Source organism: Molossus molossus, unplaced genomic scaffold, assembly GCF_014108415.1.
Source record: "Molossus molossus isolate mMolMol1 unplaced genomic scaffold, mMolMol1.p scaffold_m16_p_5, whole genome shotgun sequence".
NCBI lineage: Eukaryota > Metazoa > Chordata > Mammalia > Chiroptera > Molossidae > Molossus > Molossus molossus.
In genome coordinates, this window is record NW_023425388.1 from 37,135,115 (window position 1) to 37,152,226 (window position 17,112).

General features: G+C 45.5%; 1 protein-coding gene across 1 annotated transcript in view; it reads right to left on the reverse strand.

The window, feature by feature from the left end:
• Nucleotides 1–903: 903 nt before the first annotated feature.
• The window catches only part of SLC7A14 (solute carrier family 7 member 14), a 51,693-nt gene continuing 35,484 nt past the window's right edge, over nt 904–17,112 (reverse strand). Inside the window, exons 5-7 of the mRNA XM_036243271.1 lie at nt 15,079–15,287; nt 12,504–13,381; nt 904–1,335 (exon numbers count right to left, since the gene is read on the reverse strand). Coding sequence (XP_036099164.1) covers nt 1,013–1,335; nt 12,504–13,381; nt 15,079–15,287 — 1,410 coding nt within the window. The 3' untranslated portion in view covers nt 904–1,012. The remainder of the gene's footprint in view (nt 1,336–12,503; nt 13,382–15,078; nt 15,288–17,112) is intronic.

The following is a 17,112-nucleotide window of genomic DNA, read 5'->3' on the forward strand; positions in this document are numbered from 1 at the left end:
TTAGAAATCTGAAATAGAATTTGCAATGTGATCTCAGTGGCTGGGTCACTTCTCCTTGTAAAGATTTTTATCTGATTATAAAACAAACAGCCTCCTTCTTCAAGGCATATTAGTGCCATGAAATCATGCTCCAACTTTGCCCCCTTCCACTGTATCAGCAGGAGCTTAGAGTCTGCTATGAGAGAAGGCTTGACAGAGAGTTAATTTCTGCCAATGCCCTTCTGGCCTTCACTGCAAGAGATGGTTATTTAAGTTTTTCTGAACATTTAAGTAGAGAGCTTTGATGGTGCGTCTCACCACATCACTGGGTCTGCATGACTGCTTTATGGTGAATCTGAAACCTTAGGGGAAATGGTCTCAGGGTCCCTGACTTTTGCGGGATCCTAAAGTTGTAGTTTGGTGACTGTGAGAAAGTCGGTGAATAAAAAGAAGCATGTATCTTTTCCATGAATCTGTTTTTGTGAGATGTCAGGACAAAATGTTGCTTGCTGAGGAAGTGCCAGTGCCATCTGCCCAGCCTGACTGGGGGACCCACTCTCAGCCTGCGTGCCGAGCTTGCCCCTGTGGTCCCAGGTGGTGGAAATGCTGCCTCGTGCCCACACCCACCTGCTTTGGCCCATCTCCATGAGGAGCTGCAGCCTCAGTGTGGTCCAAGAAGTTTTCTCCTTGCTTCTTGGGGGTCTCAGTAAGAAGCCAAAAGATTCAACCAGCAAAACAAAGGCCTAGGAAACATTTGCTGCCATCAGCTCTGATGGTTGTATCTAAGATAGAATTTCTTGTTTAGTTTTTTTTTTCTTCACAAGGGGACCAGTTAGGGGACCCAGATTAAACCCTTGGACAGATCTATCCTGAAGAGCAAAAGTAGCAAATGACAGGCTATGACTGGGGGCTGAGTTTGGGGGAGGCTGGCCTTTTGAAATGAGATGCAAAAACGTTTTCACCTTTTAGCCCACAGGTTAAGTTACTGAAAATAAATCACCACCATTTCTACATACTTCTTGTGTGTTTACTCCTACTCTGGAGAGTAATCTAACTCATCATTTGCAATCAGGGCCTCCGAGTTCTGTTTGTGTTTGCTTTTGCTCTTCGCTTTGCTACTTGTCCGGGTGTTTGCCTTCGCATCTGACATCTGCTGGTAATAGAAGCCTTTGTCCTCCGCCGGCCCGCCCCAGTTCTCCTGGCTCTCGCCCTCCGTGGCGTAGGAGAAACCCTCCTCCACCGAGAAAGGGTCATCCACGTCGTAGCGCTGGTATGTGCTTTGGTGAAGGGCCTCTTCTCTGGCGCTGATTTCCAGGGTGCTGTTCCAGATGCCGTACCCAAAATAAATGAGCATACCTGCGGGAGGGGAAAGGCACAAGTGAATAAGCAGTTGCGTTGGGATCCATGGGATGAGTGGGGAGATCACTCGCAATGGTTCAAGCAGAGCTGGTGGTCAGGGTGCTTTCTCCGGTCTAAGCTGGAGTTGGAAGAGACTCAAATTAGAGGCCATTAAAAATTGGGGGATCTTGCATTAAGCAGCCCACATTTACAGCTTCCCCTAGAAAAGTCTGACAGCACTGCATTCACATTCCTGTTTGGCAACGTAAGGCTGGAAGAACCAGCTGACTCAATAGACAGGATAAGGTTCCCTAGGTCACCCCAGTGCCCACCTTCCCTGTTGACATCCAGCTCACTACATTTGTGTAGGTGCCAGCCAGGAATCGGCATTTTTTACTTTGGGTTAAATATTTATGGATCAGCAACAGTGTATTTCCAACATTCTCACATTTTGTTATCCTAGGCCTCCGTTTTTTACTTCACTACTTAGCAACATGCATATATTATCCTGTGCTTTTCCTTGTCCTATTTCAATCACCGAAAGCATTGTACGTTACTGTCACACCAGCTGTCCACTCCCTTCTGTGGCCTCCCAGAGTGTCTAGTGCATGCCACTGTTATGACCCTTAAAACAGCTATTGTGTGATTTATTATCTGCACAGAGATTCTATTTTATAGATTCAGTAGAAAACTGGCACTTAATAATTGCCGAATGAATGAATAAGGATTCCTAATAAGCCTGAAACATCCAGTGCAACTCCTTGTTTAGATGTCACTCCAAGCAAAGGAAAGAAACTTGTCTCCCTAATCAATAGATAGCATTAATATAGACTAACGTTTCATTTCTATTATAATTTTTTGAAACAATACATAAAAATAATTTGAGAGCCCCCATTTCCTATCTGGAAAACTGAGAACCATAGCCTTGGGAGGCCTTAGAGCATGGTGGTTGAGTGTGAGCTGTGCATTCAAATCCTGCCTCCACCACTATGAATTGTGCAGTTACTTAGCCTCTTTGTGCCTCAGTTTTCTCGTCTGTAAAACCATGAGAGTTATTGCGCCTCTAAGATGGGGTTGCTGTGTGAGAATGATACCAATTAAGCAGCAGTTTTCAGCCCTGGCTGCACCTGAGGGTCACCTGGGGAGTTTTCAAACCACTCTGATATCTAAGCCCCACACCTAGAGATTCTCATTTAATTGATCTGCAGTGTGACCCAAGCCTAGGTATGGTTTTTATTTTTATTTTTAAAATATTTTTTCTTTATTTATTTTAGAGAGAGAGGAAGAGGGAGATAGAAACAGTGATGAGAGAGAACATTGATTGGCCACCTCCTGCATGCCCCCAACTGGGGATTGGGCTCACAACCTGGGCATGTGCCTTGACCGGGAATTGAACCGGTGACTTCTTGGTGCATGGGTCGACGCTCAACCACTGAGCCATACCAGCCAGGCATAGGTATGGATTTTGAAGCTCTACAGGTGATTCCAATGGTTAGCCAAGGCTGAGATGAGGAATGCAGAGCTCCTGATACTCCACCACCAGCTCTGGCAGTATTATGGCCTGGCCATTGGGGGCCACTTGGTCATACAACCTCCTTCCAGACCCCCAACACCCTCTTCTGAGTGGCGCTAGTCCCTTTGGCTTTGCTAGCCCTGCAGGCATCTGCTGGGCTGTTTGCTCGGAATAGCAAGGTCAAGCCTGCTTTCCGCTCTGGAGCTTGAGAAAATCCTGCTTCCTTTTGAATTTGAAGTGTGTCTATTTAAGCTTGGATTTCTTCTTCCTTGTCTGAAATCACCCCCACACCCCATGAAATCAACTTTCAGCAGCCAAAGTAAGCAGGGATTAATAGTCCTAATTGGTAATAAATCCTTGAGTTAATCATTTGCAGATGTAGCTATTGCTTCTCAAATAGTGACTTTCTTTTTTGAGCAGGAATATTTACTCTTCTTGTCTGGGGGTTGGGGTGGTCATGGGGAATAGTTACTATCCTTGTGTAGCATGAAGCATCAAATTAAGACCTCTTCCAAAAGGGCTAATATGCTGCTGCTTAGGGAACGCCTCTGTTGGAAGCATGTCTAAGACCTAAGAATAAATTTAGGAGATTAAGTGGAATTAGCAGGCACACTCCTCCTTTTGCTCAATTTTGCTTTTTTTCCTAGACATCCAGGCAGGTGCCAAATCTTGCCTCCTACTCCTGCTTGATATATGTTATGTCAGTTTGTTCCTCTCTGATCTCCTTTTCTGACCTTATTTATTTCCCCACTGAACTCGGTGCCATTTTTTCTTTTCCCATTGCCTCTCATTTCTCTGCCACCCCTCACTTCACACTGGTTTATCATCCATTCTGACAGACCATCCCCTTCCTTTAGCAGGTGTGGAGGTGCCAGATAGATGGATACTTATGGGAACTTTCTTGGTGTGAATTGCTCATAGAAGCATAGACATTCAGAGTCTATAGATCATCCATTGATTTGAATACCTTCATTTTACAGAAGAAGATACAGAGGCTGGGAAAGACTAAATCACTTCCCTGGGTTTGAGAGGGGCAGAACCGGCATTCCATACGGATCTAGAAAAGGCTCTTTCACGTCCAGTCCTTCACACCTCCTCTCCCCTGGCTGCTTTAGAGACTGTGCTTATCGCAGTAAATATTCAGTAAGAGGTTAGGTCTACATTTGTTCTTTGGGAATGGCTGAACCAGGAAAGGGTGTGTGTGTGTGTGTGTGTGTGTGTGTGTGTGAATGCATTGCCTATGATTACTTTGGGAAAGCAACCCATGGAAACCTACCACATAAATATTTATGGGCCTTTTAATGTTTGCTCTGAGCCCCCTACAGTTTCAAAGGTGTGTCTCTGTCTTCAAAAACACGCTTCAAAGATGAGAGCTGTGAACCAAGGAGAGACTGTGCACGCAGCCCACGGAATGAACAGCGGGCACCCTCCAAGTCTCGGCTCTGTCTGCCTTCACCTCTCTTGCTGGTCCTTGACTCGATTCAGGAAAAGTGGTGGGAAGCAGAGAAGGATTGGAGAAAAGAAAAAGTGCGAGTGGACAAAAAAAACTGAAGGGAACAAATACAGTGAGGGAGGGAGAAAGAGAGAGAGAGAAGAGGAGGAGAGGAGAGGAGAGAAACATGTACTACCATCTGTCACACAAAACAAGGGCTTTGTGTCGGAGGAGTAAACAGAGCTGCTAAAGCCTCCCGTGTAGCAGCAGAGTGTTTTGTTTCTGCTCTTCACTTGGCTTAGAGAACTAAGCGTGAGGTAGTTTCTGAAAAATCTTTGGGGATTCTGGGAATCCTGAGTCATCTAAACTAAACTTCACACAACACCTCTAGCTGCTGAAGTCCTACAATGATGCATTTATGTTGCACCTTTATCTCAAGGAGCTCAAAAGGTTATACAATGTGATCTTGTTTAGACTCCTGGCCTGTGTGTGTGAGTGCGCATGCGTGTGAGTGCGCATGCGTGTGTGTGCGTGCGTGTAAGGTTATGATCACGTGCACTTCACAGAAGGAAATGGGCACGGGACAGAAACTGGGCATTGCCACAGCAACATGGCTAGCGGTCAGACCACGGATCCCTCTGGATCCCTCCCTGTCCTAATCCAAGGTGCTTTCATCTGTCATTTCTCCCCTCTACCAGGGGTGGCTATGAGGTTGAAATAAATTTTGCTTACAATTTAAAAAATTTGCTTAAACTTTTATTTTGAAGAATTTCAAGCATACAAAAGTGGAGAGAATGGTATAAAGAACCCATGTCCACATGGCTGGTTCCCCTCTGACACCCACTCCCCTGCCTCCTTCTCTTCAGATTATTTAGAAATAAATCTCTTCTATCCCATGTATGTATTTATAAAGTAGGCTCCTTTAAAATCTTATTTTAGTATCACTACACATCTAAAAACTAGTAATAATTCCTAAATATCATCTGATATCTACTAGTATTAAAAATTTCCCTGAATTATTACATATGTAGGGGAAAACTCTTCACCTTATGAGGTTATATACTTATCCCAATGATGCTGTCATTTCTTGAAATAGTCTTGGGCACTGCTATTTGGGTTGTCACTGGGACTAGTATTATATTCTTTTGTAAACCCTTAAAGAGGGCAAGGTTTTATTTTTTGGGATTGGATTTGGTTTTGGCATAAACCAGAAGTCATTTGGAACCAAACCTTGAGGATAAGATGGCCAATTGAGAAATAATATAATTTATTCTATTTGCATATTTAATTCTGCTGTTTCTTAAAAAAACTTTGGTCCATTGCTTTGTAGTTACATATCTTATATCTGTAATACATAAAAGGCAGGTGTGATACTGAAAATCGGAAGGGAATCGGTTTTTGCGCTGCAGCACACACACAGAAAACCAGGCCCTGGAGGCTCCCCTGCCAGACAGGAGTTATATTTTTAGTTGATGGATCGTGGTGGGAGAGGGTGCTCAAGGCAGAGACTGGTTAGCAGCAGAAGTGCTTCAATATTTCAACAACAGACATGGCTATCCCAGGGCACACGGGCTGAATGCCAGCCCCGGGCAACAGTACTGGCCATGAGGCCTGTAAAGGCTGTTTGCAGTGAAGGGAAGTATTCAAAGGGAAGCTTTGGCTTCTTTTCCAGACAGAGTTCCCTGGTGGAAAATGTGCTCATGAGAAGTTCGGGCTAGACAGATGAAGAATCGCGCCTTCAGCAGTTGAACGGGGTTTCTTTATGTAGTAGAACACTCTGTGATCATTAAGCCCTGTTTAAAAAAAAGCATTTTCTTGTCCATCATCCCCGAGAAGCTGAGAACTGTACAATCCACCAGTAGTTGAAATGGCACTGGAACCCACATCTCTTGAGTTTAAAGGGAGGGTTGTTCCCATCCCACCTAAAGGCCTCGGGAAGGTTTAGAAATGCCTGCCTTCAGGTGCTGGGGCACCTCAGCATGAATGGGCCGTACCCCTACCTGCTCCAGTTGTGTTGATCCATTCTGTGATGATTAAGCAAATGACCCCAAACCTACAAGTGAGAAGGGTGGGAGGAGGGGTCCTCTGGGTCATACGGGAGAAAACCTAGAACAAAAACTTAACTCTGGAAAGAGACTGGGTGACGTGGGGATGGACGATAACAGCAGGTTTCCAATTCTGTAGGCACAAACTCAGGTTGGGGAGCAGGTCCTTGATCTCCAGAGTCCCCCAGGAGCTTCCTGTCCTCTGCACGTAGCTCCCTGCCCAGGGTGAGAGGAGGCGGGTCACCTGACCTCAGGCTGGGTGGAGCCTCTTCCTGGGGAGCACTTTCCATCAGGAAGCCCTGCCCGCTGCAGATAACTGAGCACTTTGTTTTGCCCAGAGGCTTTTTTATTTTTATTACTCTGGGATCGACTTTCCAAAACAGACATTTGCCAATGCAGAGATGAAGACTGGATGGTAATGAGGTACCCTCCCATCCAGTGCAATCCCCACCAACTCCCACTTTGCTGATTATGTTTTACAGTATCACTGCAAGTCCTGATGATTGTAATGACAGTAAGGTTCACTGTGGAGCGGCCGGGAAGAACAGGCTGAGGATGGAAAGATTCTCTCCCTGGCCCTGCAACTAATCTAATATGAAGCCACATTACTTTATGGTCGGTTTCCCATCTGCAAAATGGAGCTGGGGACCCTTAGCCTTATTTTATTTGAGGCATATAATGGCCATGAGGCAGGTGAATTTTGTTAAAGACTATTAAAAAATTTAATAATCCAAGTCAGCACTTCTACTTCTAACTCAACAGAAACCCAAGGGCAACGTGTCCATGTGACCACCAAATGCACGTACAAGAATGTTCATAGAGGTTTTATTTCTAACAGCCCCATACTGGAAGCAAGCTAAATATCCACAGACACGAGAATGGATACAGTTCAAGGCTAAATGGCAAGGGGAATGAACATACTAAAACCACAGACAACAAGGCGAATGAATCTCACACGCACATAGGCTGAGGGAAAGAAGGCCAACACCTGCTCTTTCATGGCTCAAAGTCTGTTCCAGGTGCACTGCACACGCGGCTGCAGGGCCTTCCATCTCTGTGATGGTCCTCTTTCCTTTCATTCCCAGCTACCCCCAGGTGTCTCCCTGCCCTGCACAGCGCCTCTGCCAGCAGGCAGCCTGGACTTTTGCAGGGTTCACCTCCACAGGCCCTCCTTTCTGGAATCCCACTGGCCCTGTTGCCATCCTCAGCCTGAGCTTCATGATTTTTCTTGCTCTTCTGATGCTGAAGGTGCCAGTGGTTTTCTCCTCTGCCTACAGGGAGAATTTCAGATTTATTTGTGGACATCTCATCAGGAAATGTTCATCTCAGTGCCCTCTCGAGTTCTAACTCATGGCTGCCTTCTTTTTCTCCCCCTGCTGTCATCAGAAGGGTCGCTCTAGTCAATTTCCAATGAGATTTCAGACGATAAAGCAAAGACTGTAAGTGGTGTCTTCTCTTTGGAATATTTATGTTTTAGTACAGGGTATATGGGCTCCATTGCCCAAATCACAAGCTCTAGCTGTTCTCTAAATCTGTTGATAAGAATTTGTTTTCCTCAGAGGGATTGAAAACATTTTAGATGAAAACTTGGCAGCCCCCAGGGTAAGGGGGCCCAGAAACTGGTCTAACCGATGATTGATTCATAATAATGGCCCGTAGGGAAGAGTTGACCTGAAAGATGCCATGAAAATCCCATTGCCCAGTGTTCTCACTGGTCCTTCCTACTTTCACACCCCCTGAGGCTCTGCCCAGCTCCTTGAGGTGTTCTCAAAACTGCATCAGCTAAGAGAAAAGGAGGATGAGGGCTGCTTTGTGTTAACTTTGTTGGGATTATCAAACGTTTGCTGTTGGATGAATTCTCTTTTCTGAAGGAAAAGAAATGAGTCCTGGATAATCTTGTTGGGACTTGTGCCTCATTTCCTTCTGTGAGTCGTGTCTTCTGAAGGTCAAAGCTTAGCAAAACATTGTGACAAAAATGCTGTAATTAACATTCATTTAGAGAGGATTGGGTTAAAAAAAATGAATCCAAGAAGATTATCAAGTTATGACTCAGCCTAACCATGTAAATCTTTAAAAAAAATAACCTGATGTTTCATAAGAAGCTTTATTTAAAAATATCTCTACTGTTCTCTCTAGGAAAGCTATACTATGAATAGAGATTAAGAGAAAAAACTCTGACATTTTGAAGATTCAGAAGTTTAGAGGTGGGATATTTATTCTGTTAGATCATTAAAGATTTTAGAAGCCAATTTGGGGTTGTGGGATGGATATATTTTACATAGGCAAAAATTTGTTTTGGAAACTGGGAGTTTTGTAATTAAATGACCTGCCTTGCTTGCTAATATCTTCTCATTCTTCTCTCTAGATGAGTGGCTCTCAAATTTGAGCATGTATCAGAATCACCTGGAGGGCTTGTTAAAACCCAAATTGCCCTGGAGCTTCTGTTTCTGTGGGGATAGGGTCCAGACTGCATTTCTACCTAGTTCCCAGGTGATGCTGACACCGCTGGTCTGGGAGTGCATTTTGAGAACCACAGTTCTAGATCATTTTAAACATGGCTGCACATTAAAATGACCCGAGGGAGCTTTAAAAAAATACCCAGTATTGGCCATACCAGACCAATTGAATCAGAAAATCTCTGTGGGGAAGATCCTGGGTATAGAATGTTTTAGAAACAGCTCAGGTGATTCTGATATGTGTGTCTTTCTTCTAGGCCAAGCTGATTCGTGCACCAGCCTCAAAGATCATGAAACCAAAGCAGTTAGTAGCTCGAAGCTGGGTGCTTGTTGACCTGCGGGCTCCTGTGCCGTCTGGCTGGCCTGGGCTTCAGGGTGGCATCCTCCCGTGTCAGGGAGTATCAGTTTCTGGAGCAAGCTTGCAGTTTGTGCTATCAGCAAGATTACAAAAGGCTCTCTGGGAGTTTTCTTCTGCCTGATAACTGGGAGGGCAGCCTGAGTCAGAACAGGTTCACGCTGTACTTTGGCATGTGATAGCTAGTCTGGTGGACAATGAATCATTTTAGATTTTTAAAAGCAAGGCAGGAAAGACATAGTTCTCATTGCTTTCCCCAATATTTTCTTATTTAAGCCCCAAACAGCAACCCGATCAAGGCTAATAAATTATCTGCATTTTACAAATGAGTTAACTGTAAACTGAGGCCCAAAGGAGTTAAGTAAACTTCCCAAGGTCACAAGTCACAGAGGTAGCAGAGCTGTGGTTTGAACCTGGGGATGTCTGACTCCGAAGGCAAGGGTCCCTGCCACCTCACCACTTTTGCAAAATGCCTTTGGTATTCCAGAAACCATAGATAGTATGTGTTTGTGGGTCCCAGTGCAAAATGAAACCGTAGAGCCCCTTGTTAAAAAATTGTTAAGACTTCAAGAAGGCAGCAACAGAGCATTCAACCAAGTGCAGGGTCCTGTGGGATGCACAGGTCTTACCCCCAGGAAGCCAGCCCTGCCTGATGTTATGTGTTAATCTACACACCAAACTTTCTGATCAAATAAAAAGGTCTACTCAGAGGCACCCTGGTAGGGAAGTAGGAGCCCCAGATCTGAGTGTGGAGATACTGGATTGTAGTAATAGCTCTATGAATAACTTCCTGTTTTTCCTGTTAACCTTGAGCATGTAATTTAACCTCTTAGAGTTCAGTTTGCTTAGCTGTGACATTGAGAGAGGGAGAGGTGGGGAGATGGTGGGCTATATTAGTGTTTCTCAAACCTTCGTTACTTACACATCACATTTTTAGTGCAGTGCCTATGATGGTGGGACTCTGGACACGCACTACCTGAGTTCTGATTTTGGCTCTGCTATGTTCTAGTGATGCGACCTCAGTCAACTGCCCCAGTTTCCTCATCTGTAAGATGGAGATTGTTGTGAGGATTAAGTAAGTTAATATAAGTAAAGCCCTCAGAATAATGACTATGTGGTAAGTGCTATCTGTGTTAATTATTACTATGGATCATATAGCACCTGTACTAGTACTAATGTTTTTCTTTTTTGACCCCATTTTTAAATTTAAAAATAATCACCAGATTTATGTACATATATTTTTATAGTACATGTGAAAATGTATAATAACTATAATATATATATGTGTGTGTGTGTATATATGTGTGTGTGTGTGTGTGTGTGTGTGTGTATATATATATATATATATATATATATATATATATATATTTGAATCCTCACCCAAGGATATTTTTCTATTTATCTTCAGATAGAGTGGGAGGGAGGGAGAGAAATATCGACGTGAGAGGGACACATCAGATGGCTGCCTGCTGCATGATCCCAACCAGGGCCGGGGACAAACTGCAACCGAGGTACGTGCCCCCAACCAGAATCGAACCTGAGACTCTTCGGACTGTGGGCCGACACTAACTGCTGAGCCAAACCGGCCAGGGCTATATAATATTTTTTAAAGTTCCTTCATATACTCTCTGAATATTACCAATGGAATTGTCACCCCACTGTGGGTGATACTGAACCAGATAGGGAAGGCTCCTTCCAGCTTTAATAGTGTCGCAATGAATTAGTAAATCCCTGTAGCTTTGTGTCTATACTTTCATTCATTAAAATATTTCTACCCACTTCAGTCACTCTCCCCATGATAAGATCTTTCCATTGCTTAGCTACCAGAGGAAAAAAGTTTAAAAAGAGAAGAGAGATTGTAAATAAATCATATAAATGGTTACAACCTTGATGAGTAAGTGGCATTGTCCTCTGGAGAAATCCCCCTAATGTCTAACCAGGGATGAGACCAAGACTAGTGAAACAAAATGCTTATAGGAAGGCACAGAATGGCCTTCAGAGGAGAAGAATCTGCTGGAAGACATGTACCCTTTTTTTGGAGGATTGTTTCCCCTCTTCCCCCATCTAAACCTCACCTCACAGGCCCGCTTCCAATTCTACCACCTCAAAGTCCTTTCTGGCTGTTGTGACAGGAAGTTCTTTGTTTCTCATCTGAAGAGTGCTTTATAATCATAGAGAAGTATTTGTTAAGCACCTACTATGTTCCAGGCACAGAGGGTACAATGCTGAACACCCATACCCCTGACCTCAAGGAATGGATGGTTTACTAATCCACGAGTCTCTGTACTGTCTTGCCCAGACTAGTTGATTCATGCATATTTGTCTTGCCTCTCTTTAAGACAGGAGTTACATATTCTATTATTTTCCCATTCCTCAAAGCACCTAAGGGTCCTCCTTAGCTAAATATTTCTACCAGAGACCCTAGGGTTACCAAGTTGTATAGGAAACATAAAAATAGTGACTGAAGAACTTTAAAATTAGTCTTCACTTAAACATCCTTCTCAAGTTACCTCTAGCACCAATCTCCAGCCATCTCATAAACATCAGTAATTGTTAGATAAGACAAACCTGTAATGTGAATATAATATAAATAGATCAAAAAGGAGAATCCGAAATCTTGGGAAAGGTACAGAACTTTATGAAGGCAACATAAGTGAGTTTAGACAGAGCAACTCTAATTCATACCAGAGCTCTGACCAATAGAGGACCTGACAGAGTCATATCGGTTATTAACAGAAGAAGGATCATGGTATGCCTGGTACTTCTCAAAAGAATGACTGGAATATCAAGGGATAAAGGAAGGACCTTGGGAAAAAATAAAAAATTCTTGAATACTTTATGAAAGCCAATATGAAGTGAGGATGTTAAATGATGCCATCATGTAATTTTATCAGAAAAAAATGATGCCAGAAAATCCACACTTAAGTTATACTTTGCTCATTTAAAAAAATTATGGCATGGTTACTATTTTAATTTAATTTGGTCAAATGTGAAATACTCTTTTTCATAATTTTAGTTCTAAGATAGAATGCCAATCAACTTTTCCCAGCCTCACTTTTACTATGCTATTTCCCCCTTTTTGTTTGGATTCACTTAAAGTGGACTTTTTATGGTATTAATTATCCATGAGAAGAATGTCCAGTAATAGTGTTCAGTTAAGTGATGGACTGATCAGCATCATTCTTCAGAACCAACGACCAAAACCGTAAGAGGCAGAAAGGGTACAACTGGCTTTCTTGACTCTAATGCAGAAAGCAAGGGTCCATAGAACCAGCCAGACTTTTCTTAGAATGATGATGCCTAGTCCAGCAAGAAGGTAATTTTGGGATAAGCCTGTTAAATGCCTTAAAAGGGAACTCTCAAGGCTCCAAAGGAAGTTGCTTACCCACAAAGCACCAGACGGCAAACCGGATCCATGTGATGGTGGAGAGCTTTAGCATGAGATAGATGTTCACCAGCATGGCAAAGGCAGGCACAAAGGGGAGGCAGGGGGCCATATAGGGCAGCTTCTTGGGGTTCTCTGGCTGCTGCAGGATCACAAACACCAGGGCACTGATCAGCAGCACCATCAGAACAACCAGAAGGATGGCCCACCAGCTCTGCTCTGAGATGTAGTCGGAACCAAAGATGATGAAGGAGCAGAAGATGAACATGAGGATGAAGAGCAGGAGCACGCAGATGGTCACGGTATGCCCTGTAGCTGCTGTGGGCCGATCCATTTTGCCTGGAAGGCCCAACCGGATTCTCATGGTGTAGTAACGGGGCCCGATCAGTTTTTTTAACTTGATGAGATAAATGTTTTCAGATTCGTCAGCTTCTATGCCTGTGGTCATGTCCACAGTGCCGTAATTGGGGTGGTTGACGTTGTAGGTTGACTTGTCTGATTTCCCTATGAGCATCTCATTGTCTCCCAAGGATGGTAAGTTCTTGGCCCCACATGGGTTGGTGGCAGGGCCAGAAAACTCTTCCCCTTCACTCACAGGAGAACACACTTCCTTCTCACAGTCAGCCAGAATGCCTTCCTTCTTCTTTGTGTGCTCCTCAGACAAGAACTTGACAAAACCATCAATGTCACTCTCTGGTTGGTATCGAAGGAGCAAGACGCAGACAGAGACCAAGGTGTAGGCGAGGAGCGTGCCGATGGACATCATCTCTATCAGGTCTCTCAGGCTGACTAACAGAGAGAGGAGAGCCGCCAGGAACCCTGACACAACGCAGGCCACGACTGGCGTCTCCGTGTAGGAGCTCACATGAGCCAGAAACCTGGAGGGTTAATGAAGCACAGGGTTAACGTGGCTACAGATGGTGATTTACTCGAACCTGGCTTAATTCCTCCCGGTCCAGCCCCTCCATCTGACTGCTGGATTCACTGCTTTAAATACAGCTGCGATCCCTACCCCAGGTTTTGGTTCCTGGAATATAATTTAAAAATAATTTACTTTAATTCCTTGGTTTTGAGACAAACTTTTAATTGAAGTTCCTACTGTATTATGTGATGTGAAGGGTTGATTGAGTCTAGGAGGTATTTCAGAAACCTAAATTGAAACCCAGGCCTTGCTGGGAAGAAGTGATAGTTGGAGAGGTCACACACCTGCTTGGGGGTCCTCTAGACCCGTGTTACCCAAAGTGTGGTCCATGCATCAGCAGCACCAGCTTTGCCTTGGAGCTTGTGAGAAATACATATTTTCGGGTTTCACCTGAGACCTACCACATCACAATCTCTGGAAGTGGGGCTCAACAAACTGAGCTTTTAAAAAAACCTCCAGAGCCTGATTTATGACAAAGCCCGAGAAGCACTGCTTTACAAGGAAAGTGCAGGGAGTTAGCTGGTAAAATGGTGCCGTAATTGCGAACCTGTGCTCATTGGTGCAGGCTGAATTCAGCCAGTCACCAACGGGAGAAAACCAACCAGGGCGAGTAAATGGCGGCTGCTTCTTGAGCAGTTCCTGCGGGCCTTCAGCAGTTGCTGTTCTCTGAAGGATCCTCCCTCCTCCCTCCTCTTCCATTCCTCTCTGATTGTCAGGATTCACATGGGACAATGGACTTTTATTTTTCTTTGACAGCAGAAACACCTTTCAGATGTGTGAAGTTGTCACACCTCCACCATGGTCAGATTCTTCCTGATCCATCCAGCTTCCCAGACATAGCAGCTCAGACCTGGTGATGTCTGCAGGGGGGAGGCTGAGGAACTGGAGCAGAAGATGACAGCCGATGGCAGAGATAAAATGCCGGAGCTGGATCCCTCTGCACCCCGAGAGCTCCGTGGTCTCCGGGGTTTACACCGTGCTTTGTGCCCTGGAAGAATGCCTTCCTTAAGCCCCTCCCTCACATGGTGGGCACTGGGAACCAGGAGGCGGGGCCACATCCCTTCTGGACTGTGGGCAGATAGGCCACTTCATGGTCAAGGTAGGGGGCTGGCAATGTCACTATATTGGTGTGGTCAGAAGCCTGCTCTTTGGAGTCAGGCAGTCCTGGGTTCAGATCCCGGCTTCCCACTCAGAAGCTGGGGGATTTGGGGCAAGGTTTGTTTTCACCTCTCTGAGAATACTCATCTAATTCACTCACCTGCAGAATAGAGTTGTTGTGATGATAAAAAGGGATACTGTATACAAAGCACCCCGGATACACAAATATTCAGTGAATGGTAGCTCTTGTTGGTACTATTATTAGGTTCTGTTCAGAGGTTATTATTCTCTCTTTGATTAAAACTTTGAACTTTTTCAATTTCAGTTAGAGGAACAGATAAGTTTGTACTAGATTGAGGGGCCCAGAGTCAAATAGAGGAGTTGTCTCAGGGCATAAACTCTTTCAATTCAAACTCTTTGCTAGGCTATGTGACAAGTCTCACAGTCTATGTGACAGGCACTCACATCAAAATTGCAGTCAGGCCGACAGCGGGAGACATTCTCCGCGTACGGGGAAGGCAGAAGGGGGTCAATTCCGCAGAGCGCAACCCTTACCTGAAAAGGAGCCCGTCACCAGCCATGGCATAAATGACCCTCGGCATTGGGAAGAGGGAGCCCAGCAAGCTGACCGTCAGTCCTGCCACTGACCCAATGGCCACTACGAATTTTGCAGCATAGAACCCATGAGCCACAAACATCTCCATGAGTGGGGATTCCGTGTCAATGGCATAATATGGCACCATCAGAGTTAAGATCATGCTCACCTGTTAAAAGGAGAAAACATGGCTGGAGGTAGGGGGACTGACAGCATGAACGAAGGCCCCACAGAGAGGGACAGCCGGGGCCTCAGAGTCTGGCCTGCACGGCACATCGGACTTGCCACTTCTTGGCGTGTACCTTCACTTCAGATCAACCAGTGGCCTCTGGAGCTCTTGGTCTCAGTATTTTCTCCCCACATGTGGGTTTAGTAGACTGGACCAGATAATCTCTAACATCTTTCAGTGGGCCTTCATGTCTGAGGACTAAGCCTGCAGGTATTTCAGCCCCATGAGGGTGGAGCAATGGACAGTTCAGTGAAGGGCAGACCTTACCAGGCGGGAGGAGCTGCAGCCACCGGCTCCGGAGCCCGGGCCTGGCCGTGACCACGAGCACCCTGCCCACATGATCATGACTCTCCTTTCTTGTAAACTTTCAGGGTCCTACAAGGTCTTAACAGTATTCCCTGTCACCCCAAAGACCAGAGGTCAGAACTCCAAAGATCGGTTTGTAGGAGATGCATAGCCAGTGAACAGATGAGACCCAGATGAGGACTCATGTTTTCATTTCTGCGCTGTAGCTCAGTCCCAGGGGCAGGCAGGCCAACAGACAGGCTGACTGCAGGATGGAATCCAGCCCTACTCTGGGCTGTAAGACCACCGAGGCTTTGCTTAATCAGGAATCACTTAACCAGGACCCATCTCCCTTCATGCATTCCTGACCGGCCAGTTCCCCTGCCCTCAGAACGGGCCTCAGGCAGTGGAGCCAGCGGTCAGATGGCCAGGCTTCCCTGGCGTCAAGGAGGGAGTTCAGAGCCTGAAAGGAGAGAGTGCTGCATTTCTAGATCACTTCTTTGCCTGTTCCTCAGGAGCTGAGAACCCTCGTGAAGCCATGGGCCACCAGGGAGGACAGCAGGATGGGCTACCACAGCCTAGCAATTTGGCTCTTCTCCTGGTAGTGGGATGGCAGCCTGCTGACCAGCACGGGACCGGGTAGCTCACGAGGCATGACTAAGGCCCATGCATTCTAAACAAATGTTTCCCAGCAGTGTCACTCACCACTTGCAATGTCCCTTTTGGAAGTGGGGAGGGGTGGGTTGGAGGACAGTGGAATTGATCTTACAGCAATTTCTGTTGAGTCTCCTGCCCACATCAGATCAGGATAGGCAAAGAGTTGGTAGATGCCTAGAAGTACTCTGTAGTCTATAAAGTGCTATTCTAAGGAAGGAACAGTAATTGTTATCTTTATTGTGTACTGTGAGGGTCCACTCTCACAGCGGGAGGGGGAGGTAGGAGGGAGGGAGGAAGGGGAGGGGAAGTGCAGAGCAGTGTCTGTGCTGTTTCCTCCGCACCACCCCTCCCTGAACACGTTGTCTGCCCCGTAATTGGGATGTAGGTAAGATGAAGCTACTTGCAATGTGTGTACATGGTGGGAGATGAAAAATGACCTGTCCACAAGCATTTGGATGAGCAACTAAATTTCTATAAACTACATCCAAGGCTGCTCTTGTGTTTATCTTTGGTTTCCAGGACAGTCCTGTTTTGCAGCTTGCCTTCCTGATCAAATGGCTTGTTCAGGTGGTTGCTAAAGGTGGTTTTATTTTTTCCTGAGGAAAGGGGAAGGAGGTGCTTGTCGCATGCTATGGCAGCAGGAGCTGCAGGGCTTAGAGGGCGCACCCCAGCTCCGGGCTCTTTCCTGACTGTGGTGACTAGTGTGAGTGGAACCCTCAGGGCCTGGGGTATTTGTGTAACTACACACCTGTTGGCTTGTCAGCTGATTCTCTCCATTGTGGGGGAGGTGGTGAGGGGCATCCTGGATGTGGCTGAACCATCT